A 26,888-nucleotide genomic window follows, 5' to 3' on the forward strand; every position below is an offset into this window, starting at 1 on the left:
AGAGAGAGCGCATAAAAGCAGAGATGCATGGACAAACTGGTAGGTAGAAAGGCAGAGTGTAGACGGTGGACAGAAAGGAGGACGTATTGTGCATCTAAAGTGAATTTGGATGATCATACTTAAGGCAGAAAGGAAAGACGGAGGACATTTAGGAAAAACATCAACATATTATTTCTGAGTGTCTTTAGACGTAGTCCACATATTATTTTAATCTGTCCTTCCACAAAGGAGCATATTGTGGTGTAGTAAAGGGTCTTTGAGCTAATCGTCGATGAATTGGATAAAGATCTTCCTAGATCTAGATGAGGTGGAAGCTCCATGTTTACAACGTAAAAGTCCTCCCCTCAAGTTAAGGCACTAACCCTTTAGCATGAACCCAGATGACACTACCCCCAATAATACCACAATTGATGTAGTGGAATAAGTAGAGCTCAATGGCAGGACTTTTATTTTTCTGAACCTGGAGTTTCACACCAGTAACATCTAGAAAAGTTGGGGGCGTGTTGATCTGGCAAAAATAGACCAATCTTTTAAAAAGAGCAATCCATAATCCTGGGGATTCATATAATGTAAAAAAATTAGGAATGAGAACAGCCAACTGTAGTTTTTTTGTCATATTAACCCTCAAAAATCACAGACTGCTCCAATTTAAGAATTAGCATTTAAGAAAGCAGAAACAAACATGCATAGGAATGCATACGAATAAAACACGGACAGACAGTCACAATTGGTCACAGAGTTGCGTGCAGAAGTGACGCGGGCGTCCCACAGACATGCATCATTTTATAAGAACATGCGTGTTTTTTTTAGCTTTGACAAAGACAAGCGTGCGCCAGCGGCAAGGGTTTCGTTGCCGGCGGCGACAGAGATGCAGCGTTAAAGACTAAGAAAAGAAGGCTACCGAGGACATCACTGAGGATTGTAAAAGTGTCCTGTGAGTGCTCGCTACGTATCCATAAGTCTCCTTGAAACAATAAATACACCTAACGTAAATAATCCTGACCTGCAATAGTAAAAAATACAGCATAATTTGAACGCCACCAGACTGGTCGAGTATCAGCCTTCTTGTGGTTTTATTTTCCGTTTTCGTTATTTGTTCCAACCTGATACAGGTTGTGATGCAATTCCTCCAAAACACTTCGGGGTTGAGGTTTCTAATATAATTTAGAAGTCTTTGAGCAGCAGTGTGTGCTGGACCCTCGACAGAGGCCTTTGTTGTGAAACCTTGCATTAACATCAGTTCAATCTAGACAGACGCTGTTACAATTCAGCTCAGCTCGGCGAAGGTTAATGAGTGTTTGGGACTGGGAGCCCTGAGCAGATGAGGGGTTAGGAAGGGGTGGGCGGGCGGGTGCCATGGCGACCAGAGTCGGAGGGGTCGTCATGGTGACAAATGCACACTCACCACGTTGTCGTCCATGTTGCTGTTGATGATACGCTCCTCTGCGCCAATCAGCCCGTCCACGCCAGACATGCCAGAACCTGTGGAGGAGGAGGAGGAGGGGGAAGAGGAGGAGGAGGAGAGAGGACCACGGTGAGGAGGAGATGCAGGCAGGAGGAGGCGCAGAAGGAGGCGCAGGGACAGACAGTTTCTACGCCTTGAACTGGCCACTGAGCCTCATTCACGAAGCACAGCAACAATAGGCTCGTGTTCCTGACACACTGCAGGGCTCAACGACGTTACACACACCGACACAATGACCCGCCATCTTTGTTCTCAACAGATGTCGTTGGAGTACAGAAGACACACATATTACAGACCCATGTAATTCCGGGTTTTTATGAACATTGAGTTACATCATTTATAGAAAAGAAAAAATACACGTCCTATGAATGGTTCATGATTTCTTCTTCAGTCTTTTAATGGATTTAATTCTCTGTGGTTCAATTTCAATGTCAAGGCCGGAACCAGACTATAAATAATTTCTCCACAACGCGACCCGCTTGCCTTTGGAATAATAATCAGAATACCGCGCCAGAACTAGGCCATAGTGTCAGAAATGCATTCTGGGAAAACGGATGGATTTAAATTAGAAGGCGTATCTATTAATATACACACAGCAGATATGTCATGAATAAATCAACAGAAGTGAGGGTGAGGGACCGAGAGGGAGACACAAAGATAGAGGGAGAAAATGTGAGTGTGAGAATGAAAGAGGAACAAAGAAAGAGAGACAAAAAGGGTGTGAGAGTTAAAGACAAACCAAACATTACACAGAGAGGGTGAAAGTGAGTCAAACAGGCAGAGAACCAGAGAAAGACAGGCAGGGGGAGCGAGAGTTAGACAGCTAGCGAGAGAGAGAGAGAGCGAGAGAGCGAGAGAGAGAGAGAGTGTGACAATGACAGAGAGAGAGACGGTAGTACGTGGCTGAGTGATTGAGGAAGAGAGAGAGAGAGAGAGAGAGAGATAGAGAGATAGAGAGAGAGACAGAGACAGAGAGAGAGAGAGAGAGGTATGGCATGGTACTGGTTGATATACAGTCGTGTCGCTGCTGGATTTGGCTCATTGTCCGGCACCGGGCCGGCCTCGGGTGCCGGGCTCAGCCTATAAACACCACCATTATTTAGCCGAGGACAATGAGGAGCAGCCCAGCAATCAGAGCTGGAACCTCCCCACCACCTCCACATGACACCCTGACAATGAATCCTATCAGTCTGCCAGGGTCAGGGTGACTTCAGCGTCCTCACAGTCAGCCATGAGCCATGAGCCAACGGAACAACAAGGACATACACATCCATCACAATCTATCGTTGACATCACACACACACGCACTTGGTCTACACACAGTCTTACACAGATGGATACACAGGAGCTACACGCACGCACACACACAGATACACACACACACACACACACACGCACATAAAATCTACAGACAAACATTATATACACACACATACACACTTTTTGTCTGCACATACAGATACAAACACATTATAAATACACAGGAAAAAACACATTATACACACACACACACACACACACTTTTGAGTCAGACAGCGAGGAGAAATAAGGTAGGTCAACAGAATAAACCAACAGAACTCCTCAGAGTATTTTAACTCAAAATAAAACACAAAGTGAGCAGCGTTATTTACACACGCCAAGCCGGGATGCTCAGTAGTGCCGGGAGAGGCCAGAGATGACTGCAAAACATGACTGGGAGAGGGGGAGAGGAGCGATGGAGGGAGGGAGGGAGGGGAGGATCAAAACGGCAGAGGAAAGAGAGGGAGAAAATATGCAACGCGAGCGAGAGGAGACGGGGTAAGGGATGGCGAGGCATCGAGAGGAAGGCAGAACTGAGTGAAGGAGTGAGGGATAGAGAGAGAGAGAGAGAGAGAGAGAGAGTAGAGGGGTAGAGATTGAAAGAGCAATAAAGAAAGAGGAAGAGAGATAAAGAAAGAACAGATAGAACCAAAACAAGGTCAACACTATGAGACACAGGCCGGAAGGGAGAAGGAAGAGAGAGAAAGAGAGGTAAAGAAAGAGATAGAAATAGTGCAAGAGATATAGAAAGTGAGATGGATAGAAAGAGAGAGAGTGATAGAATAAGAGACCAGTGAGATGGAAGAGAGAGAGAGAGAGAGAGAGAGAGAGAGGGATAGAGAAAGAGAGAGAGAGTGATAGAGAAAGAGAGAGAGAGATAGAGAAAGAGAGAGAGAGAGGGACAGAGAGAGGTACCAACCTTTATTGAAGGCCTGTGGAGAGTCTGATAGATCTCCTTGTCATTGGAAATGCGCAACAGAAGAAAATTAAAAGGACAAAAAAAATAAACACAACGGAAAGAGGGAAGCAGGAAAGAAGGAAAAAAAAGAGGAGAAGCAGAATTATCAAGCTGTGTTAATCGATCGAGCATAGAGCCCAGCTGGGAAACTTCCAGAAAGAAGTCTTCTCCAAGAGATTAAGAGGGAAAAAGGGTAAAAGGGAAATGAAAGACAGTTGCTGTTCAAGGTTTTTCGGTGTGATTCTGGAGTGTATTTATTCTCACCTCGTATTTCACCGTGTATTTCTGAAGAAAACATGGCCCTCTGGTTTCTGGCTTAATAGTTTGTTTTCCCTGTGTTTTGGCCCTCGACATAGCAGTGAGAGGGTATGGGTGCACTGTAGGATATATTTTCAAAAAGCCTCAGTTCTGCTCTCCATTTCGGTTTGTTCTGGAGCCAGGGCTAGGGGAGTGTTTTTGTTTTTGAACGTTGACTTGTGTTATGTTGAAGGCAAGGGCCCCTCGAGTGCCGTCAGGGCCCCGGTAAATCCAGATCTAGTGCTTCACGGTGCTCTTTGAAGAGCCTCCCACGCTTAGTGAACCTCTTCCCTCCCTTCTTCCTTTTGACGCTAACCAACTCTGTTTACGTCTAGCCGCTCTTACTGTCATTATAGCTTATAGTGTATCTCTCTACCCTCTCTCATTATAGCTTATAGTGTATCTCTCTACCCTCTTTCACTTTCATTATAGCTTAGTTTGTATCTCTCTACCCTCTTTCACTTTCATTATAGCTTAGTTTGTATCTCTCTACCCTCTTTCACTTTCATTATAGCTTAGTTTGTATCTCTCTACCCTCTTTCACTTTCATTATAGCTTAGTTTGTATCTCTCTACCCTCTTTCATTTTCATCATAGCTTAGTTTGTATCTCTCTACCCTCTTTCACTTTCAATATAACTTAGTGTGTATCTCTCTACCCTCTTTCATTTTCATCATAGCTTACTGTGTATACCTACCCTCTTTTACTGTCAGTATAACTTACTGTGTATATCTCTATCTCCATCCACTTTCAATTTAACTTATTGTGTATATCTCTATCCACTTTCAATTTAACTTACTGTGTATATCTATCTCCATCCACTTTCAATTTAACTTACTGTGTATATCTATCTCCATCCACTTTCAATTTAACTTACTCTGTATATCTCTATCTCAATCCACTTTCTAATTTAACTTACTGTGTATATCTCTATCCACTTTCAGTTTACTTACTGTGTATATCTCTATCTTCATCCACTTTCTATTTAACTTACTCTGTATATCTCTATCTACATTCACTTTAATTATATCCAACTGCGTATAACACTGCCTTCTTTCACTTTATTTTTAAAGTCAATTCTACACCTCTAGCCTCCCTGAGCCCAAAGCATACAGAGTGCGAAATCCAACTCATATTTGTAGCACCACACAAACAAGGAACAGAATCCTATTGTTTGGGCTGAACTTCTCCGCAAAAATTGTCTATTTAAGGGTGATGACAACGCTCAAAGGACCACATGGTCTGCTGTTGATCATGTCACTGCAGAGTGGGACCAACATGTCTCCCGGTGATCGTGGCGGTGACTGAAAAGAGGGACGGGGTTGGTGGGGGGGTGGATCCACTCACCCTCCGGCTGGGGACGTGAGTCCAGGGACTTGACCTGGAAGGGGCGGTAGGGCTTGATCTCTGGTTCCTCCACGCTCTCCTCTGAGCTCACCGTCAGGTCGGGCTGCACGTCCAGGATGGAGGAAAGGAACTGGTCCATGTCCGCCTTCTGCTCCTGCAGGAGCCCGTCTGGAGGAGGAGGAGGAGGAAGAGGGGGAGGAGGAGGAGGAGTAGGAGGAGGAGTTTGAGGAGGAGAAGAAGGAGGAGGAGGAGATAGGGAGGAAGAGAAGAAGGAGGAGGAGGGGGAGAAGGAGGAGGAGGAGGGGGGAAGAAGAAAGAGAAGGAGGAGTTTGAGGAGGAGAAGAAGGAGGAGGAGGAGTAGGGGGAGGAGGAGGGGGAGGAGGAGGAGGAGGAGTAGGGGGAGGAGGAGGAGGAGGAGGAGTAGAGGGAGGAGGAGGAAGGGGAGGAGGAGGAGAAGGAGGAGGAGGAGGAGGGGGAGGAGGACGGGGGAAGAAGAAAGAGGAGGAGGAGTTTGAGGAGGAGAAGGAGGAGTGGTAGGAGGTGTAGGGGGAGGAGAAGTATGTTGAGGTGGAGGAATATGTGGAGGAGGATCAAGGGAAGGGGACAAGAAGGAGGCAGAGGGGACACAGTAAGCATGAGCGGTCTCCTGAACATGTCCCTTGATCTGACTACGACTTCTGTACTGCAGGCTTTTAACGGGACGCGATGAATGACCATTGCCATCCATTATAAAAAAATATTTTATTAACAAGTAGTCATGATCACTCAGACATGCAAATGTTAGCTAGACAGTCTCTCTAAGAACACTGAAGGTCAATCGATGGAGATGGGATCATAATCCTGCCAGCACTACCACTTCATGCTTTTACATATTTGAATACTCATTCAAATATATAACCCATTTGTAACACATTTGGGTTATTATATTCCAATCACAATAATACAAATTAATCACAATATGATATCCATTAAATTTGGCACTTGAACAGTAATTTATGGTTGATAGTCCAATTCAAATTCTTATTTCCATTCTCGTCTTCTCTTGTTTGATTTGCACCCCTCTTTTCACAGTGAACACCTGAATTCCCCTTCGAGGATGAACAAAGTGTCATCCGCTTTCATCTTAATGAAAACCACAGCCAACAGTGCGACAATAAGCGCAGTGGTCCCGTGACTGGGATCACGTGACTGCAACCTCGCCTCTTTAAAGACCACTTAGAGGATCGCTGTAACTCAGATATCTCTCCTCAGCCTTGGAAGTCTTCACATCTTCCAGACCGGCCCCGGCACGCCGTGACCCAGTTCCCTGCCAGCGCACGGCGGCACTAGTCTGCTCTGCACACTGCACACGTCACACTGCAACGTCACACTCTCTGTGGACCGCAGACCCAGGGAACCTAATCCCTTCAAATAGGGCCCATGAAACAATGCTAATGCCGAGGAGGCGTTAACAAGATGCTGTGTGTGTGTGTATCTCTCTTACGCAGACGCGCGCAAAGGCATAAACACACACACACGGACAGACTCTTGTCCCTACACGCACGGTGTGATGAATGTGGAATGAGCTACACAAAGTGGTTTTAGGACAGCTTGAGAGTGTTTTCAGATAAATATATTCTCTCTTAGGAGCTCGATGTCGAGATATAAACCAAGCAGACACACACACACACACACACACATGGTGTATGTGTGTCCATATATCTACACAGATGGACACACACATACACCTGTCTACACATATGGACATCGATAATGACACACACACACACACACACATACACAGCACAGTGGGAAGGTCTGGTCATGTCTTACCGATCTCGTCCTGGATCTCCTCAGCCACGTAGGGCACCTTGTAGAGCAGAGACAGGCTCTGGTTCATCCTCTCCTCAATCACACGCAGGTGGGTCATCACCTGCAGACCACACAACCCCACCGTTCAGACTAAAGCAATTGATACTCCTGGGTTTTATGCCTAGGTCGCAGGTCTGAGTCCTGAGAGTAGTTACTGATGTATGGACCTGCAAGGTCGTATGGTCCTTCATTACCATTTATTTAGTTTGGATAATGTGTCTTTGACATAAGTCTTTGTTATAGATTTGCTTGGCTCATGTTATGGTTAGGAAGGAGGCCTATGAATCACTAAGGCGCAGTATTATCTTTCGTCAACTATGCATTTCTGATTAATGAAATTGTCTCAGAATGAAGCCCCACAATGACTGGCAGAAAACCTAGCAGCATTCGGCCTGCGCTTGTTGTTTACTTCCCATCCTCTGAGTCTTTGTCCTTCCCCACCGTGTGTAGTGTGCTGCAGCCGCCAGCAGGTGGTAGTAACGGGTCTTTACCACCGCTAGAGGCGCTAACCCGCCCCCCATGAAAAACTTTGTTCAATGTTAAACAATCTCGTTATCAAAAATGACATGGCCTAGTGTGAGACAAAGAGATTTCCTTTCAAAATCACTCCCAGATTATACAGGAGTGAAACCGGAGCCTCAAGCAAATAAGGGTAAAGGTTTGGTTCGGTTAACCTTCATAGTTGAGTTCCATAATGCACAGCCACCACATCAGACTATTTCAAACAGAGGGTCTCATTATGCAGGCCCACATTTGAGTCAAATCTCAGACCCAAAACAACTATTTAGAATTCAGATCCCTTGAGCATTGGTTAAGCAGAAGTAATATACACATACAGGAACTCTGCTAAACAAACATTTTGCAGAAAAAATATACAGAGGAGCTTCTCATGACAAAATCCTGTAATTATCCTGCCTCTGTTGAAGGATAGTCATAATATTTCCCCCCCAAAAAAAGCTAACAAACATACCCAAGAGACTCCTTCCAGCCAACTTTGAATAAGCTTAACATCCAGAACACAAAAGAGTCTAGAATTACAGTAGACCTGTAATTCTGGACTCTTTCACTCTTTTGTCAAACAAAGGGCAAACTATCAAATATCAACTATAAATCCTGCGCCAATTTTACTTTAAAGCAAGGACTTTCACATGAAACCATCTTGATTGGCCTCAAATACACTGCAAAAGAATGGTGGCCATAGCAACGATTCTAATGGGACTAGCACTCACAAGTACAGATATAGACATGTAAAGACAATGGCGTCCAAACTGCTGTCAAGCCACACAAGTCCAAATCACACTATGCTTAAAGGGGTCCTATTATGCTTGAACATTGAACTGTGAGCATGTGTACTGCTTGAACATGGGTTGAATCCCACTTCCTCCAGTGGGGGAGTTATGCTTTTAGTAAGTGCGGAAATCTAGATGGGTTGGTGTTGGCGTATGTGTGCCTGAGTGCTTGGTATGCATGGATATGTATGTGTGTGTGTGTGTGTGCGTGTGTGTGTGTGTGTGCATTACTATGTATGCATGTGTGTGTTTATTTATGTCTGCATGTGTTTGTGTGCGTGCACGTGCATCCCTAGGTGTGTTTGTGTGTATGTGTGTGTGTGTGTGTGCACGTGTATGCGTGTGTTTCTATATGTTTGCATGTATGTGTGTATGTGTATATGTGTGTGTGTGTGTGTGTGTGTGTGTGTGTGTGTGTGTGTGTGTGTGTGTGTGTGTGTGTGTGTGTGTGTGTGCGTGCGTGCTTGCAGCTGTATGTGTGTATTTCTATGTGTGTGTGAGTCCTCTCTCTGACCTGGGACTTCATCTGGCCGGCCTTCTCGGGGTCCACTGCCAGGACGTGCTGGTAGTGACGGATGGTGTGCTGGCGGTCCTTGTTCTCCGCCCGCACGTAGCGCCTCAGGGCCTGCAGGATCCTGTGAGGCTGAGGCGGGGGGGTGGAGGGGTGGCGTTGATAGTGGTCGTAGTGGTGGTGGTGGGGATGATGATGATGATGATGATGATGATGATGATGATGGTGGTAGTAGTGGCGGCGGTGGTGGATGTGGTGGATGATGATGGTGATGGTGGTAGGTTTGGGTGGTGGTGGTAGGGTTGGTTGGGGAAGAAAAGTCCATAATACATTTTAAACTCAATTTAAATATAACTAGAACACCAACGTTTTTACCCAGGCATAAGGAGCCTTTAAAGACATGGAGCAGATTTGCAGAGACTGCAGCCTATGGAACATTTTCACCTGACACCTGACACTAATGGGATAACATAATCACTATGATGTAATTACATTTTTCTTGATGGATGAATAAAATATTGGGCCGAATAACAAATCGATTTTGCCTTCCTCTCACGGAGCTACTCTGGTTGGTGTGTGTGTGTGTGTGTGTGTGTGTGTGTGTGTGTGGGTGTGGGTGTGTGTGTGTGTGTGTGTGTGTAAATGTATGCTAAACAAATCTGGTGGAGTCAGTACTGGGAATAGTTCAGTTTACAGAATAAACCACCTGTAAATTCCTCAACCAATCACAAAACCCCTTGCTACTGCAGCTAAACCGTAACACTGAGAATGGACCAATGACAGGAAGTGTGACTGGGTTGCACACTGGTGTGTGGTGTTTGTGTGTGTGTGTGTGTATCAGTGCTTTATGTATTCTAATGAAGTATGCCCCTGTCTCCCTGTGGTTCCAGAACAAGTGTCACGTACCGCACCAAAACACTGAGATCACAGGACCTATTGATAAGAGGTCTGTAACCGGCAGATGTGAGCTCCTGGTTGCGATGTGATTGACTCTGTACTCCCACAGGATTCTGTTGTGTCTACGGTTTATATTTTTCATTTATTTTATTTTTGTATTTTTCGTCTACAGTAATCTTTTTCTGGCTGTGATGAATTGCAGGACGGCCACGGATCATTTCACAGGGAACGAGAGACCAGCAGGAAAGCCTGAGTTAGAAACTGCACTGCGTGTGTGTGTGTGTTTGTGTGTGCATGTGTGTGTATGTGTGCCTGTGAGTGTGAGTGTGGGCATGTGTGCATGTGCGTGCACTTGCATCCATTTGTGTAGAAACCATAAAAGCTTTGCATCAGAGTTATCGCCAATGGGAAAGCCTGGATAGATAGACCGACAGATAGATGCATAGAGTGTGAGAGTGAGTGAGAGAGTGAGTTAAGTGCATCAGAATACTGACGATACCCAACCCATCGCCATTCTCATCCCAAACCTTCACCAACACAGCCCTGATCATGTGACCTACAGTTTGATCATTGGATGGTCATGTGATTACCATGTTTTCCTCATGGAAGCATCTACATTGCTAACTGCTTGGCTGAACCGAATACTAGAGCAGTTGATCCATGAGCCATGATTCAGCGACCCCATCGTCTTTCTCCCCCTCTCCCCCTTCCTCCTCCTCTGCTTCTCTCTCTCCTCTCCCTCCCTTTTCCTCCCCCTCTCCTTCTCTCTCTCCCCCCTCCTTCTCCCTCTCCGGACCATCTGTTTTGTATGGCAGACGATTTGTATAATCTTAAAACAATGTGAACTATGGATAGATATGAATAAATAATAATAACAATAATTCAAACCAGTATGTGTATGTGTGTGTGTGTGTGTGTGTGTGTGTGTGCCCTTGTGGGTCTGCTTGAAACACAGCCAGGTAATGTGTGTGTGTGTGTGTGTGTGTGTGTGTGTGTGTGTGTGTGTGTGTGTACCCTGGGAGGGTCTGCCTGCAGCACAGCCAGGTAGTTCTCCAGGGCCAGACGGCGCCGGTCGTTCAGCATGGCCTCCACCCGGGCCAGGTGTGTCTCCACCAGCTGCTGCTTCTCACTGGCCGCCTCCTCCTCCAGGGACTCCACCATCACCTGGAAGTGCTGATGGAGACACACACACACACATTATTACACATTAGTATACAGAGAGAGAGAGAGAGAGAGAGACAGAGATAGAGAGAGAGAGAGAGTGAGAGAGAGAGAGAGAGAGAGAGAGAGAGAGAGACAGAGAGAGTGAGAGAGAGAGAGAGAGTGAGAGCGAGAGAGAGAAGTATATATAGGGAGAGAGAGAGCGAGAGAGAGACAGGGAGAGAGATACAGAGAGAGAGCTAGAGAAAGATACAGATAGAGAGAGAAATAGCGATCGGGAGAGAGATCCAGAGTTGATCTTTAAGCCGTCTTATCTGGCCCAGACAGCAGCAGCCCTACCTGGATGAGGGTCTGTCTCTCAGCCTTGGGCAGGTTCTTCGCCTGGTGCTCAGCCTCCTCCCACTCCTTCCTCACCTGGGAGGCCAACACACAACCTTAGCATGGCTAGTATTCAACCAACCCAACAAAACTTTATTGAAACGCGACAAACAGAAAACAATGAAAAGTGAGACTCACAGAGTTATTTCTGTCCGTGCCCTTATACCCATGTCATTGAAAAGACATCAAACACACGGAGCGTTGCTCCAGTCAGATATGATCACAATTATATGATACAGGGAAGGGCGTAGCGAACATTGCATAAACAAGTTCCCTCGGAGTTGAGTCTGAAAAAGAGGGAGGTTCCTCAAATGTTCTTGAGCCCGGAAACCATTAATTGTGTGGGCTCCATGTTGGCTCCATGTTGGCTCCATGTTGGCTCCATGTTGGCTCCATGTTGGCCACAAGGGTAAGCCTCGGATTTAACTTGGACTCTCCCAGTCAAACGGGACCTCTCAACATACATCATACAGAGATAGAGTACGCAAACAAAACAGGTACAAACATTTGATTTGCATCACGAGAAGTAAATCACAATTTTCCCATTGAGTGAGAAGGGGGGTCTTTTGTGACCCACAAAAGGGGGGGGGGGGGACTCACCCTCTCCATGCGGTTACGGTGGCGGACCTCCAACTGCTCCTTGGCCTTCTGGAAGCGGCTGTGCTCCTTGTCGTCAGCGGGGGTCTCGAAGTAGATGTCGACGTCGTCGGTGGGCTGGGGGGTGGGGGGCACCACTGTGGAGGAAGGGGAAGTCACATGACAACCACATTCAGAACTTCAGATTTTATAAGTGTAGGAATGCGGCATAAAATCCTGCGTACTAGACAGCCCTATTCTGGTGTGTTCTTCTGTTCAAACTGGCTGAATGTGTTAGGCCCAAGTCTCCCTGAAAGTGCACTATTTTATATAATTTGCTGTAGTGGAGCAAAGACTATAAGGGTATGTTCATGCGAAAGATATTTGCTATTACATCGAACATTTTTTTCACTGAGCTAAGTGCATAGGTGTTGCCTATAAAATCATCTTAAAATCGTTCAATCATTGGACAAAAAGGTCTGGGGCGGTAGTGGACCGGTCGAACTCCTTCTCCCTCATCCTGGTGCTAAATGTGACAAATGCATCGGCATTTTTATGTGTGTTTTCCAGCATACGTTTCATGTGGGTGTCTGGCCATATTCCCAGAAGGTCAGACAATTTGCTGCTAGTCTTGGAGTTACCGCTAATCAAACAATAACTCCCATAATGCGCGCGGCTGAGCGGGTGCCTGTTACGTCCAAAGAGGCGCAGGCTTTTTAGAACTGGATCGGACCGAGGTGCGTTCGCTTTCACATCTCAAGTGAACCGTACCAGGGTTCGTTTGGAAGCGAACCGAGACCAGCTGTTCAGGGTGGTCTCGGTCGGCTGATTTGGTTCGCATCGAAGTGAGGTGTTTGCATTCACACCAACGCAAACGTACCGAACCAGGGACCAAACTCGTTTAGTGCGCACTAAATGCTGTTGGTGTGAAAGCAAGAATAAACTGCTGAAACAGAAGTATCATCATGTAATCCATTGATTTAAACAATGTAACTGTATTCTAAATACCAACTATTTAAATTGTAACTGTAACGGAATACAGTTAGCTATAATTTGTATTCTCAATACATAACGCCGGTGCATGTATTCCGTTACTCCCCAACACTGGGGATAGGTCATCTTACTCTTGGATGCCTACAGGTTAGGTTGTGGACATTGAGGGTCGAACTCAGAACCTTTAATGCTGGGAGTCAAACCCCTTTTCCACAAGAACAGACTCACCGGCCCTTTTCAAAGTAGAAGCTTGCTGATGTTTAGAAAAACAGGCGCATGACACACGGGCAAAGCGACAGAGAGACAGACAGACTGACAGAATACATGCATTAAACAGTTAGACAGGCCCGTTGGCCCTCGCTGGCAGTGACAGTTTGACGTTCGTAGGGAAATTGAGGCACCGACCTCTCCCCCCTCTCCTCCCTTCCTCCCCTTGCTGCTCTCCTGAGAGAGTCTGACAGTCCTTCTTTCATGCCTGTTGGTCCCTCTTCTTTTCGCCTCTAATAGAAAGATTTTTTCTGCGTCTGACGGCCGGGATGCGCGAAAGGCGGGGTTGGGAGGGGAAGGAGGGGAGAGGCGGGGTTGGGAGGGGAAGGAGGGGAGAGGCGGGGTTGGGAGGGACAGGAGGGGAGAGGCGGGGTTGGGAGGGACAGGAGGGGAGAGGCGGGGTTGGGAGGGGAAGGAGGGGAGAGGCGGGGTTGGGAGGGGAAGGAGGGGAGAGGCGGGGTTGGGAGGGGCAGGAGGGGAGAGGTGGGGGTGGGAGGGGCAGGAGGGGAGAGGCGGGGTTGGGAGGGGAAGGAGGGGAGAGGTGGGGTTGGGAGGGGAAGGAGGGGAGAGGCGGGGTTGGGAGGGGAAGGAGGGGAGAGGCGGGGTTGGGAGGGGCAGGAGGGGAGAGGTGGGGGTGGGAGGGGCAGGAGGGGAGAGGCGGGGTTGGGAGGGGAAGGAGGGGAGAGGTGGGGGTGGGAGGGGCAGGAGGGGAGAGGCGGGGGTGGGGGCTCTGTGTTCATGTTCTGCGGTCAGAGTCTACACAGTACCCACAACACACAAGTACAGCGCTGACGAAAGATGATGTCATTTACATTCGTCTTCCTTTTTTTTAATAATTTCTTTAACTTAGCCCCCCCTTAAAAAACAAGGTGATTTGGAAATGTTGGCCAGATGCAGGGGCATAATAAGGGTTAGGGTTTGGGATTAGGAATGTGAGATCTGACTTTGATTTTTTAAATATGTGGTGCTTGAATCTGTATGCGCGTGAACGCTGACTGGTTGAGACATGTGAGTCAGAGCTAATGAACAGGGATCCATGGGGATGCTGGTAAACATCTGGTACCGGTGCCATGAGACAAGGGAGGGTGGGGGGGAGGGGGGCTCACCCGTCTGTGTGACGGACATATCGCCTGCACTCAGGAACAGGGCTCACAGACAGACAACGGGCAGACGGATAGATCTCTGACAAACAGACAGGACACGGCGGCAGCCGATGAGACTCAACGCAGGACGGACAGACAGACGGTCGGACGGGCAGACGGGAAAATGCAGCAGTGTGTGCAGGCAAGACAGGTCGATCACCGAGAGGATTAGCTTAGCGCATTAACGCAGAACAGGAATAAAAGTGTGCAACCGTTTCCCCTCGTCGCTCTCGGTATAATCACCCCTGCCATTACCACCTTTCAGCCGCGTGAATTACACGGTGGGATAAACAAACGTTCCCCAGGATTATGTGCTCTGATCTCCCTCCTGCGGTGAGGGGAGGTGCTCACTCTGCTCTACTTATGCTCGTATAACATATGAGGGTGTGGTGTGAAAGTGGAAGTCAGTGGTCGGCGATGGGGAACTTGAGTGGTTAGTGAGGAGTTAGTACTGCTTGTAGTAGTATGAGTAGTAGTATTAATGCTGTGTTATGAAGTGATGGTGGTTTTAGTGAGCAGTATCGTGGCACTAAGAGGTGTTACTGGTATTAGGTCAGTAGACAGGAGAGACAAAACGTAGGAGGAGAGAGACAGATAAAGGAGAGAGAGACAGGAATGCTGACAGAGAGTGAGAGACAGGTAGAGGAGAGAGACAAAAAGAGGAGAGAGAGAGACAGGTAGGGAGACAGAGCGAGGCAACTAGAGGCTAGGAAAAGGTAGAGAGAGTGAGAGGTAGAGGGACAAGAGTCAGAGACAAGCAGAGAGGGAGAGAGACAGGTAGATAAGAGGGAGGTAGAGGGAGAGAGACAGGTAGGGGGACAAACCGGGGGAGACAAACAGGGCGATAGAGACAGATAGAGGAGATAGACACAGACAGGGAGAGAGAGAGAGGTAGAGGAGAGAGAGCCAGGTAGAGCAGAGAGACAGGTGGAGGAGGGAGCTGAGACTCACCCAGGCGCTTGCAGACGGCCATGCAGTAGTCCTCTGAGTCAAAGTTGTTGCGGTTCCCGGCGCAGCCGCCGTACACAAAGCGCACACACTTCCTCAGGGTCATGTCAAAGTGCCAGCGGGGCATGGAGGCACGGCAGGGGCCCGTCTCTGCCTCCAGGCCACACACCGCTGCCGGGGAGAGGGGGGAGAGGGGAGAGAGGGGGGAGGGGAAAGAGGGGGGAGAGAGGCTGTTAGGTCCTCCTGCACATAGGGGGCGGCACTACGTCCATGATTCATGCTTATATGGATTGTCATTCACACATAAACATAACTAATTCTAAACAGTGCATCAGGTTCATCTAAGTATTATTAAGTAATAATAATATGTATTATTAAAATATGTACCTACTAAGGTATAATTATGATTGAGTACAAACTAATGTCACATATTAACAAATATGAACTCACAGATTTTTTACCTATGAGTACAGTATGCCATTTTATCTAGAAATATGATTGCAATATTGAGTTTTGTACACAGGGGTAAATGAAAAATGTAGACTAAACTAGATTGTGTGTGTGTGTGTGCGCGTGTGTGTGTGTGTGTGTGTGCGCGCGCGTGTGACGTGTGTGTGGGTCTGTGTGCGTATGTGTGTGTTGTGTATGTGAGATTAGGGGGACTGGCATCAAAGAACACCCTTATCGACCTTATTGAAACACATTAAGGGGGCGGCACTACGTCCATGATTCATGTTTATATGGATTGTCATTCACACATAAACATAACTAATTCTAAACAGTGCATCAAGTTAATCTAAGTATTATTAAGTAATAATAATATGTATTATTAAAATATGTACCTACTAAGGTATAATTATGATTGAGTATGAACTAATGTCATATATTAACAAATATGAACTCACTGATTTTTTATCGAAGAGTACAGTATGCCGTTTTATCTAGAAATATGATTGCAATATTGAGTTGTGTACACAGGGGTAAATGAAAAATGTAGACAAAACTAGATTGTGTGTGTGTGTGTGTGTGTGTGTGTGTGTGTGTGTGTGTGTGTGTGTGTGTGTGTGTGTGTGCGCGCGCACGTGTGTGACGTGTGTGTGGGTCTGTGTGCGTATGTGTGTGTTGTGTGTGTGAGATTGGGGGGACTGGCATCAAAGAACACCCTTATCGACCTTATCGAAACACATTAAGTTCTGTTCACAGACAAAATGTTAAGAGTCAGAGTAACCTCATTTCTAGCTCAACAGTCGGATCAACACCAAACCAATTCCTAAACTCCCCTCAGCAATTTCCTCCTAAACCAAATACCGAGATGTTAGGACCTGTCTCTATACAAATAACAAAAATGACAAATAAAATTACCACAGAGATTCGCTTGGCATTACCAAACGTATCAATTTGACCAGACATTTATTTCATTTGGATGAAGCCCTGGTGGAATGCTGATGTACTTATTTAAGCTGTCAAAGACATATAATGAAATTTAATATTGCAACAGACATTTTTTGTTGTTTTATGTTGACAGACTCTGTGCTACTGAAACAGAAAGCCAGCTCTCATTGTTCTGATGTAGTGGAATACAGTACATCACCATCTGGGCCTACTGGAGGCTTACACACACACACACACACACACACACACACACACACACACACACACACACACACACACACACACACACACACACACACACACACACAAACACGCACACAAAGACACACACACAAACACACACACACACAAACACACAAACATGCACACACAATTTAATTTCAGCTGAATTTGACGAAACCCTGGCATAACTGCCTACATTGTATAATACTTTTTGCAGAGAAACAGAAGGAAAAACGCCCAGGAAAAAAGAAACAACAGACAGACAGACAGACCGACAGACAAACAGAGACAGAGAGAGATAGAGAGACAAACGGAAACACAGACCCAGACAGATAGGAAGGCAGAGAGGTAAAAACAAAAGGACAGACAGACGGACGACAGACCAACCTTTGACTTCCTGCAGGGTCTGGTCTTCCTCTTGTCTCTCGGTCGGCTTGCTTTTGTCCACCTGCTTGGTTTCCTCCTCCCCCTGATCCTTCTTCCCATCCTCATCGTTGTAGGTGTAGTTGTACTCCAACTCATCTTCGTCATCATCATCATAATCGTTGGCGACGTCATTAACGGTGGGCTTCTCCTCAACTGGGACCACGCTGTGGGGGTGGGGTTGGGGGTTTGAATTAACCAATAAACAATGAATCAATCAATTTATCCCTCCAAGAGGAGATTCAAGGCAGGCGGTTTACAAGCAATAAGAACAGAAGAACGGGACACTGCATGCCAGCCTACAGTATCATTCACACACAAAAGGTCAAAAGACAGTAAGCACATGGGGTTAGAAAGGCTGACCGGCCCGGGCTTCACATTAAAGTGTGCAAAATATAATTATTCAATTTGTTGAATTTCCATTTGCATATGTAATGACAATGTGAAGTCCCTGTCCTGATAGCTACTGGAATGAAACCAGACGTGCCTCCTTTTGTCTGGCAAAGAAGGGCCTTTCAACCTCCCTCCTGAGGGCATCCTCTCAAAGGGCTCAGGGAGAATAAGCGATGGATCCTTCATTACAGCGACCAGCCTTTTCCCTGTGCTGGGGGAGCCACAAGAAGTGGGCGTGATTTATAAAGACAATCCAGGGCGGCCGCCAAAGGTCAATGCCGCGGCACGGTGATGCAGCCTGAAGCGCCAGGGATACCGCTTCTTTATGAGAAGGCCCAGGCGCACGTGCGCGGATGCATCCCGAGACGTGCACGTGCACACGTGCGTTGCAAGACACGCACGAGAGAGTGGGAGCAGAAGACACAGCACTGGCGGATGCAACACCACGCACGCGCCTGACGAGTGTTTGCTAGGACACCCACACACACAAACAAATGCACACACACGCGCGCATACAACCCCATACACACACATGCACACACAAACACCCACACACACCCACACAAACATACACACACACACACACACACACTGAACACACGCTATTATTCATGCTCCTCTCGCCACCTACCTGTCATCAGCGTCGTCTTCCTCTGCGTCAGCCTCGGTGGGGTAGACCCCCTCATCCTCTTCCTCCTCCTCCTCCTCTTCCTCCTCCTCCTCCTCCTCCACCTCCACCTCCTGGGAGTCCGGGAAGGGGCAGCAGACGTACTCCGTCCCGTCAAACTTGTCCACGCCGCAAGGGAGCAGCATGCCATAGCTGTGGAGCGCCATGGAGGCCTTACCACAGGCCTGGGAGGGGGGCGGGGGGGGAGAGACAGTTAGAGAGGTGAGACAGCTCAGGGAAGAGAGTGCATTGTAGAGAGAACAACGGGGAGAGAGACAGGTAGAGGTGTGACGGGAAAGGGAGATACTAGGGGGGGGAGACAGGTGAGGGAGAGACAGGTGAGGGAGAGACGGTGGAGGTGAGAAGGGTGAGGGCGAGACAAGTGAGGTGGAGAGAGAGAGAGCGAGAGAGAGAGAGAGGGAGGGAGGGAGGGAGAGAGAGAGAGAGAGAGAGAGAGAGAGAGAGAGGGAGAGAGAGAGAGAGAGAGAGAGAGAGAGAGAGAGAGAGAGAGAGAGAGAGAGGGAGAGAGAGAGCGAGATGAGAAACAGCCAGATAAGGAGAGACTCGAAGAAGACTTTTACTTAATGAAACAGGAAGAGACATCTCTTGTGAGACGAGATACAGGAGAGGTCTTGTGAAAGCTTTTATTGAACCCACTAGTTTTCATTTCATTATGTATTTTGATCAGAAAATAATAAAAGTGTGTGTAGCTTGACAGATAAAAACACCCCCCTCCTCCATATAAATGACACCCTTGCTTCTAGTACATTTTAGACCCAGGGCATACATAAAAGCTTTGCCAACTCAGCCTTTTGAGGCATTTTTGTTGAATCTGTGGAAGAATGACTTTGCACTAGGTGTTGTCCATATCAACACCCTGTGTAACATTCACAATGATTCACCAAACAAACTAAAACAAACTGACTGCGCCTTTTATTTCAAAACTCTGTCACTCAACCAGAACATTCCAGCCAGGCTATCCTTGAGATGGATTAGATGTTTGCTGGCAGCTCGATGTGTTCTCTCCCAGGAAACAAGAGATAGGATGTATCAGAGGGATGGAATGTGTTAGGTGCAGCTGGGCTCTGTTTCGACCAATCAGCATATAGGGACTGACCTTGGTTTCCTCGTTGTTGATATTTTGTGAATTAAGAGACACACTCTCGTGCCTATAATAGAATAACCGACAGGTTTAATTAACCCTGGGGTCATTTGCATTTTACAAAGATATCATTGGGTATAACTGTGGAAATTAAAAATGTTTACTCAAGTTAAACTATTGTCAGGGGATATAATACCAACCTGAAGCAGCGGTATGCTATTTGCTGATAGCGCCTAAGCCAAAAATTACCTAGGGGCCTATTTTGTTTGTGTCACTAATATATTTACGCAGAGTGCTCAATTTATATTTTGATCCAAAATCAGCAATCCGACCCCTAAACCTTACAGAGAAAGTGCCCTCATTACATTAACCTAGCCAGATTTCCCAGCTCATGTCTGTGAGTTCATATTTCAGCCACCAGCTCAACTTTCCACACCGACTGTCACAGAGTACAGTGCCCTGGTCATAGTAGCTAGCGTGCGTTGCTAACAGCAAGGATGCCAAACAATGGGTCTCCTCAATCATTCCTTTGAACACCCACTGGGATTTCCCAGCAGGGAAATTTGTCACTTGCGCTTGGCCGCAATAATAAACCTTCATTTTCAACACTGACGTCTCCTTGTGTAGGCTGCCGTGTTCATGCTGTGGGCTGTCAGAGAGACTCGGAGAGGCCCAGAGGAGAGGCCTCTTGGCTGGGATGGCTCACGGCCAAACACCCACACGAGATCTATTAGTGAGAGGCTGCGTTCAGAAACAATTCAGGTGTGGAGAGTGCAGAACGCAGTGTGAACAGCTATTTGATCTGGGGCTCCAACAGTAGCGTGAGAGTGGGCCCCTAAGGCCCCCTACACCCGACACCGTACCGAGGGCCCCGCTTTCCCGGGGAGGATTAGCATTCTGCTAGCCGTACTGCTAATCTGATTAGCATGTGCGATGTGAGGGAATTCACAGTCACCACTGTGTGATCTGACCGCCCTCAGCGAGTTCCACAGACAGAACTCAGAGAGAGAGAGAGAGAGAGAGAGAGAGCTATAAAGAGAGAAAGGGAAATTTTGAGACACATAATCTGTAATTCCTGAAGGACAAATGAATCCTTGTGTGAGAGACAAAGAAAGAGAGACAGAGAAAGAGGTTTCATCAAATTTGGCTTTCAAGTGCAGAGCTTACATTACACCTGCACACAACTCTACTGTGGTCCTCTACTCTGTTCTTCTACTGTGTTTTTCTGTTGTGCTCCTCTACTGTATTATATTGTGCTGTTTTCCTCTACTTTAGTCCTCTACTGTGTTATTCTACTGTAATCCTCTATTGTGTTATTCTACTCTAGTCCTCCACTGTGTTCTATTGTAGTCCTCTACTGTGTTATTCTACTGTAATCCTCTACTTTGTTATTCTAATGTAATCCTCTACTGTGTTATTCTACTGTAGTCCTCAACTGTGTCTATTGTAGTCCGCTACTGTGTTCTATTGTAGTCCTCTACTGTGTCTATTGTAGTCCTCTACTGTGTTATATTGTAGTCCTGTCTATTGTAGTCCCCTACTGTGTCTATTGCAGTCCTCTACTGTGTTCTACTGTAGTCCTCTGCTGTGTCTATTGTAGTCCTCTACTGTGCCTATTGTAGTCCTCTACTGTGTCTATTGTAGTCCTCTACTGTGTTCTACTGTAGTCCTCTACTGTGTCTATTGTAGTCCTCTACTTTGTTATATTGTAGTCCTCTACTGTGTCTATTGTAGTCCTCTACTGTGTCCTCTACTGTGTTCTATTGTAGTCCTCTACTGTGTTCTACTGTAGTTCCTGGCCTCACCTCCTTGGCCACGCTGTGCCAACGCTGGTTGCTGACGCACATGTCCATGTTCTCCTTGTGGAAGAACTTGCACTTCTCAGGGACCAGGAGGACGTCGCTCACAAACTCACCCACTGCAACGACAAACAAACACACAAAACACCTGTTTGTCAGCAAGCTGTCCCGAAGAACCTCCCTTTCCCAGCAGGCCGTGCTGCTCTGTACCTGGCAGGAACAAGCAGCTGGAAAGGTCAGGGATGATTGAGTGGAACGAGTACAATCAACAACTACAAATACCATGAAGCCAGTGGGCGGAGAAACTGAAACTGGATGGTCCCGTAACCCTGTTGCACCATATGATCCAAACGAAGACCTTTGATAGCACTGCGAGGTCATAAGGGAAGGGGGGAGGTTAAGGAGGATGAATGAAGATGAAGGAGGATGGGGGAGGATGGGGGAGAAGGAGGGGGAGAAGGTAGGAGTAGAGAAGGGAGGAGAAACAAAGAAAGACCAGGGAGGAACAGGGAGGATCTGAAGGAATCAGAACAAAGTCTGAAGTCTGAGGCTGGATGTGTGTGTGCCAATTGTTTTGTGTTTTTGTGTGTTTTTGTGTGTGTGTGTGTGTGTGTGGTGGTGTGGTGGTGGTGGGGGGGGGGGGGGGGGATTGAAGACAGTGTTTTGGAAAATTAAAGGGAAGGACAGGAAGAGGAGTGAGATTGGGAATAGCACCTAGCAGCCACAGACACGCCCCCACTAACCCTCCCAACACCACACATACACACAGACACACACACACACACACACTTAGCCTCTATTCAACCCTAGCACTTCTGGTTAAGAGTCTTCTCCTCATCCAAGAGAGAGAGAGAGAGAGAGAGAGAGAGAGAGAGAGAGAGAGAGAGAGAGCTTCATGGTTCCGATGTGAGACACCGATCATTTTGCTCCACAGCCCACTCTGGTTATCCAATGGAGCCTCCGAATCTCTAACTGTCTAGCTCTGAATCTCTCCCTCTCTCTCTCTCTCTCTCCCTCTCTGCCTGCCTGTCTCTCTCTCAGACACACATAGCTTGGCTTAGCTGAGGGCAGTCACACTGCAGTGGGTGATGAATGAGGGTGTTTGGAGAACAGCTGTGCCTCGCATGCAGCGCAAACAATCTGTGTGTTTGTGCGTACGTGTGTGTGTTTGTGTGTGTGTGTGTGTGGCATGAATCCAGGCCTGATGTGTGAGTGTCCGCCCATCCATGTGTGTATAATTGTGTGTGTGTGTGTACAGGTGCTTGTGTGTGTGTGTGTGTGTGTGTGTGTGTGTGTGTGCGCGTTTGTGTGTGTGTGTGGGGGAATCTGTGTGTCTGGGCACACTTGCTGGTGTTTGTGTGTGTATGTGTGTGTGTTGTTGCAGTCGCTCCTAACGCTTTGACCTCGTCCCTGTGTTCTCTGTCTATCCATCTTGTCTCTGACCTCCAGACCAGACATTTACACCTCCCCTCCTGTCTCCAGCCCTCACCATTGTATTGATATATATAGATAGATACACCCTGCATCCCACACACCCTCTGTACCCTTCCCCCGGTTACCCTAAAGCCTATATGCCAAGCAGCCATGGCCGCCTGTTTGTGAAGCCCATGCGGAACCTGTTCAGAGTTCACCTAGACTCTGCATAGCCCCCCCCCCCCCCCCCCCTTACTTATTGTATGTTGTACGTCCTGGCACTCAATGTACGCAATCATTGTATGTCGTACTTAGTCATAGTACTTACTTGTGTAGCATCTTATCCTAGCTATCTTTGTTGTATACAGGGAATGGATGAACCTCGGGATTGTTAGTGCTTTGCACTTGGTTCTATGAACATCCTTACTGTACCGCGATTTATTGCTTCACCTTCTTCTGACAAATGTACTTATTGTAAGTCGCTTTGATGAAAGCGTCTGCTAAATGCCCTAATTGTAAATCTAAATGGAAGCGACTAACGAGTAGTCATGTAACAGCCAATAGGGGACCTGCATGGTTGGAATTCATTCCTATAATACAAAGCAAATTGTTTTTGTCTTTGTTCGGTTACAATCACATTGGCTAGTTCATCTCCATAATATTTATTTTGGTAAATAACATATTGCCCATAGTGTGGAATCAAAGGCTTCATAACGGTTTTGTGTAAACCAATTGGTGACCTCACGGACCATACCTCCATATATAGTAACCCTAAAGCCTATATACTACATGGATCTAGAACTAATATGATTCCAGTAGACAGCCAGTATGTTAACTAGCGCTGCCTGGGTTAAGGGGGGAATGTGTTATATATGTGGTGTATCTGATGTTTCTATCATGATCTCAAGTGACGTTTGCATGCTTTGATCGTTCCCGTTCTCAAATGGGATGGATCTTTGGATAAAAGAAGTAATGTAGGTTAACAGCGGGAAGCATCCGGAAGCAGGAAGCATCACATAGTTCAGAGGAAAATCAAAGCGTCTGCTGGAGTACAGAGGGGAAGAGGACGGTCTTATATGACACTGGCTACCAGATGACTCACCAGGAATCCAAGTATGTGATACACTTCCAACAAACAGAGGACAAAGTATCCTGAATATCATCCTCGTCGTCACATCCCATTTCTCTCTAAATGTTGTGGACTACTGCACTGGAAGGAACACATTGGTGCAATGCAAAGCAAGCTGCTGTCATTGAATCATCGTACAAAATTGGCCTCTTTCGCACACAATGTGCTGAAGCTGAAGCTAACTTCCCGTCTGCAGGGAGTATGCTAAAGCTAAAGCTAACTGGCCTTCTGCAGACAACATGCTAAAGCTAACTGCCTCTCTCCAGACAGCATTGTTAAGATAAGCTTACTGCCCTTCTGCAGACAACATGCTAAAGCTAACTCCCCCTCCACAGAAAGCATGCTAAAGCTGAAGCTAACTGCCCTTTTGAGGACAACATGCTAATGCTAACTGTCCTGATTTGGATAGCATGTAAGGCTAACTGCTAGCTCTGCAGACAGCATGCTAACCCTAGCTCTATTCGGACATTAAAGCATAGAGAACTGTCCTCGCTAGCAGGGTAGCAGGAAATGAAAACACACTAGCTCTGAAATAATCCTTCTGCTGCCCGACAAAGACATCATGCTATAGAGCGCGCGTGAGAGAGAGAGAGAGAGCGGAGCCAAGGAAACAAAAGCCCCTGTAATCTACTGAGCCAGGGGCCAAGATGGAGAGAGGCAAGGGGCCCGGGGACACACAGAGGCCTCAGGACTGGCGGCCCTCACATGGCTAGCTGGGATATGACACCATGTATAACATTCTTTCCCCCATCTCCTCTTCACTCAAAATCCTTTATCTCCCTGTTTTTTTGCCCTCCCTCTTTTCCTTGGTTTCTATCTCTTTCTCTCTCTCTCTCTCTCTCTCTCTCTCTCTCTCTCTCTCTCTCTCTCTCTCTCTCTCTATTTCACTATTTTATCGGTCTCTCTCTCTTTGCCTCTCTACCTCTTTGGCTCAGTCTCTGTCTCTTTCTCTCTCCAGCTCGGTCTCTCTTTCTCTCCAGCTCTGTCTCTTTCTCCACCTCTGTCTTGTTCTCTCTCTCCACCAGTTTCTATGGCTCTGTCTCTTGCACAAATCAAATGCTAATTCTGCTCGGCTGGTTTGAGTAATCCCACCAAATTTGCAGACAATTCACAACACAATGAGAATATTAATAAGAAGCATGTACTAAATCTCTCTCTCTGTTTCCTCTCACTCTCTCTTTGTCCAGCGTTCCAATCCCTTGATGGGGTCCTTGTATTATTCATATGAATCTATTACACAGGTCTAGCCTGCCTTAATCTACCTTGCGCCCTCTTTTGGTCCTTTTAAATCTTTCATTTCGTTTTAACATAATCCCTGTGCAGTGGCTACATACATGTGTGTATAAGCACGCTACGATCACGGCACCATATAGGGTGTCGCCTACATACAATTCAGTATATATACATGAGAATAAGTGTCTGTGATCATGTAGGATCGGAGGGTCATGACAGCACTTGACTGGCGATGACTCCCACCCGTCTGCCCTAGGCTTGAGGCGAGGGAAAGAGATTATGGAGGTGGAGATGGAGGGAGTAGAGGTGGTGGAGGTGGTGGTTATGGAGGTGGTGAAGGAGAGAGACGAAGGTAATGATGGAGAGATGGAAGGAGGTGGAGGTGTTGATAAAGGTGGAGGTGGGGATTTGATGGGCTGTGAGCCATAGCTGGGGGCTGTGGTGGAGAGTGATGTGCTGCATATGATCACAGTCATCCGACCAGACGTCAAACATGGTCCACTTCGCAATTAACCGCAAACTCCTTAGTTTGACCGATGGCGAATCTCCCTGGTCCCTACTTCCGGCCTTTCGCTCTGATCACTGGGAGACTCGACAGGCTGCGAGAATGTGACCCAGGAGCACCTAGCTCCATCAGTCTCCCAGGGGTAATGTAGTATAATTTAATTAAAGAAAGGAGGACAGTGCACTGTAGCTAAATTTAAACGTCTTCTCCTGGCTGACCGATGCAAGATTAATTAAAGGTGGGGGGGGTTGAGGAGGTTAGGCAAGGTGTAAAACACTTTCCAACTCAAAGACAGAGTTTGAAACAAGAAAGACCGTCTCACTTGCTTTTTGGAGTATGTTTTGGTTGTGTGCGACTTTAGTTCCTGGTTCACAGCCCTTCCCTTCTTTCATTGGTGGAATGTCACCTTTTCATGTGTGATATTATTGCTTGAGTATCACCTTTCCGTGTATGTAATTGGTCAAATATCACCTTCCATTGTTTATACCTGGTATAATATCGGCCTTGCTACCCTGTAATTGTTTAACTATCGGCTGCCTTGTAGTTCGGTCGAATATCACATTGTTTTGTAGTCTTGTACTGCTTTCGAATTTCAGATGTACTCTTCAAAACGACAATATCCAACCTCCAGGATGAATAAGTCATGCTGTTGACCGGGATGGACTGCCCTGGGCCCAGACACCCAGGGTTCTCTGGTTCGCTGAAGGACGGAGGAAACACGGGTCTACTGCTCCAGTTTATTTTTCACCATTTACTGTCCCATGGAATCTCCTAAATGCATTCACTATCTCTCAACCTCCCTCTCTCCCTCTCTCTTCCTCTCCCTCTCTCTCCCTCTCTCTTCCTCTCCCTCTCTCCTCCCTCTCTCTCCCTCTCTTCCTCACTCTTCTCTCTCCTCCCGTTCTCTCCCTCTCTCTTCTTCTCCCTCACTCCTAGCTCGCTCTCTTTTTCTCCCTCACTCCTAGCTCTCTCTCCCTCTCTCTACTTCTCCCTCTCTCTACTTCTCCCTCTCTCCTAGCTCTCTCCCTCTCTCTACTTCTCCCTCTCTCCTAGCTCTCTCCCTCTCTTCTTCTCCCTGTGTCCTACCTCTCTATCTCTCTCTCTCCTACATCTCTTTCCCTCTCTCTTTGTCTCCCTCACTCCTACATCTCTCTCCCTCTCTCTTTGTCTCCCTCACTTCTACCTCTCTCTCCCTCTCTCTTCTTCTCACTCTCTCCTAGCTCTCTCTCCCT

The 26,888-nt window shown here is 47.0% G+C and overlaps 1 protein-coding gene across 1 annotated transcript in view; it reads right to left on the reverse strand.

Annotated features, from left to right (window-relative positions):
• aplp2 (amyloid beta (A4) precursor-like protein 2) overlaps positions 1 to 26,888 on the reverse strand; it is a 60,256-nt gene that overhangs the window by 5,318 nt on the left and 28,050 nt on the right. The window contains exons 4-14 of the mRNA XM_079732010.1: positions 21,383 to 21,495; positions 18,440 to 18,660; positions 17,380 to 17,582; positions 15,382 to 15,549; positions 12,053 to 12,186; positions 11,414 to 11,488; positions 10,928 to 11,086; positions 9,020 to 9,148; positions 7,178 to 7,277; positions 5,366 to 5,533; positions 1,406 to 1,482 (exon numbers count right to left, since the gene is read on the reverse strand). Coding sequence (XP_079588136.1) covers positions 1,406 to 1,482; positions 5,366 to 5,533; positions 7,178 to 7,277; positions 9,020 to 9,148; positions 10,928 to 11,086; positions 11,414 to 11,488; positions 12,053 to 12,186; positions 15,382 to 15,549; positions 17,380 to 17,582; positions 18,440 to 18,660; positions 21,383 to 21,495 — 1,547 coding nt within the window. The remainder of the gene's footprint in view (positions 1 to 1,405; positions 1,483 to 5,365; positions 5,534 to 7,177; positions 7,278 to 9,019; positions 9,149 to 10,927; positions 11,087 to 11,413; positions 11,489 to 12,052; positions 12,187 to 15,381; positions 15,550 to 17,379; positions 17,583 to 18,439; positions 18,661 to 21,382; positions 21,496 to 26,888) is intronic.

The sequence above is a fragment of the Pollachius pollachius genome (assembly GCF_949987615.1).
Source record: "Pollachius pollachius genome assembly, chromosome: 3".
Taxonomy (NCBI): Eukaryota; Metazoa; Chordata; class Actinopteri; order Gadiformes; family Gadidae; genus Pollachius; species Pollachius pollachius.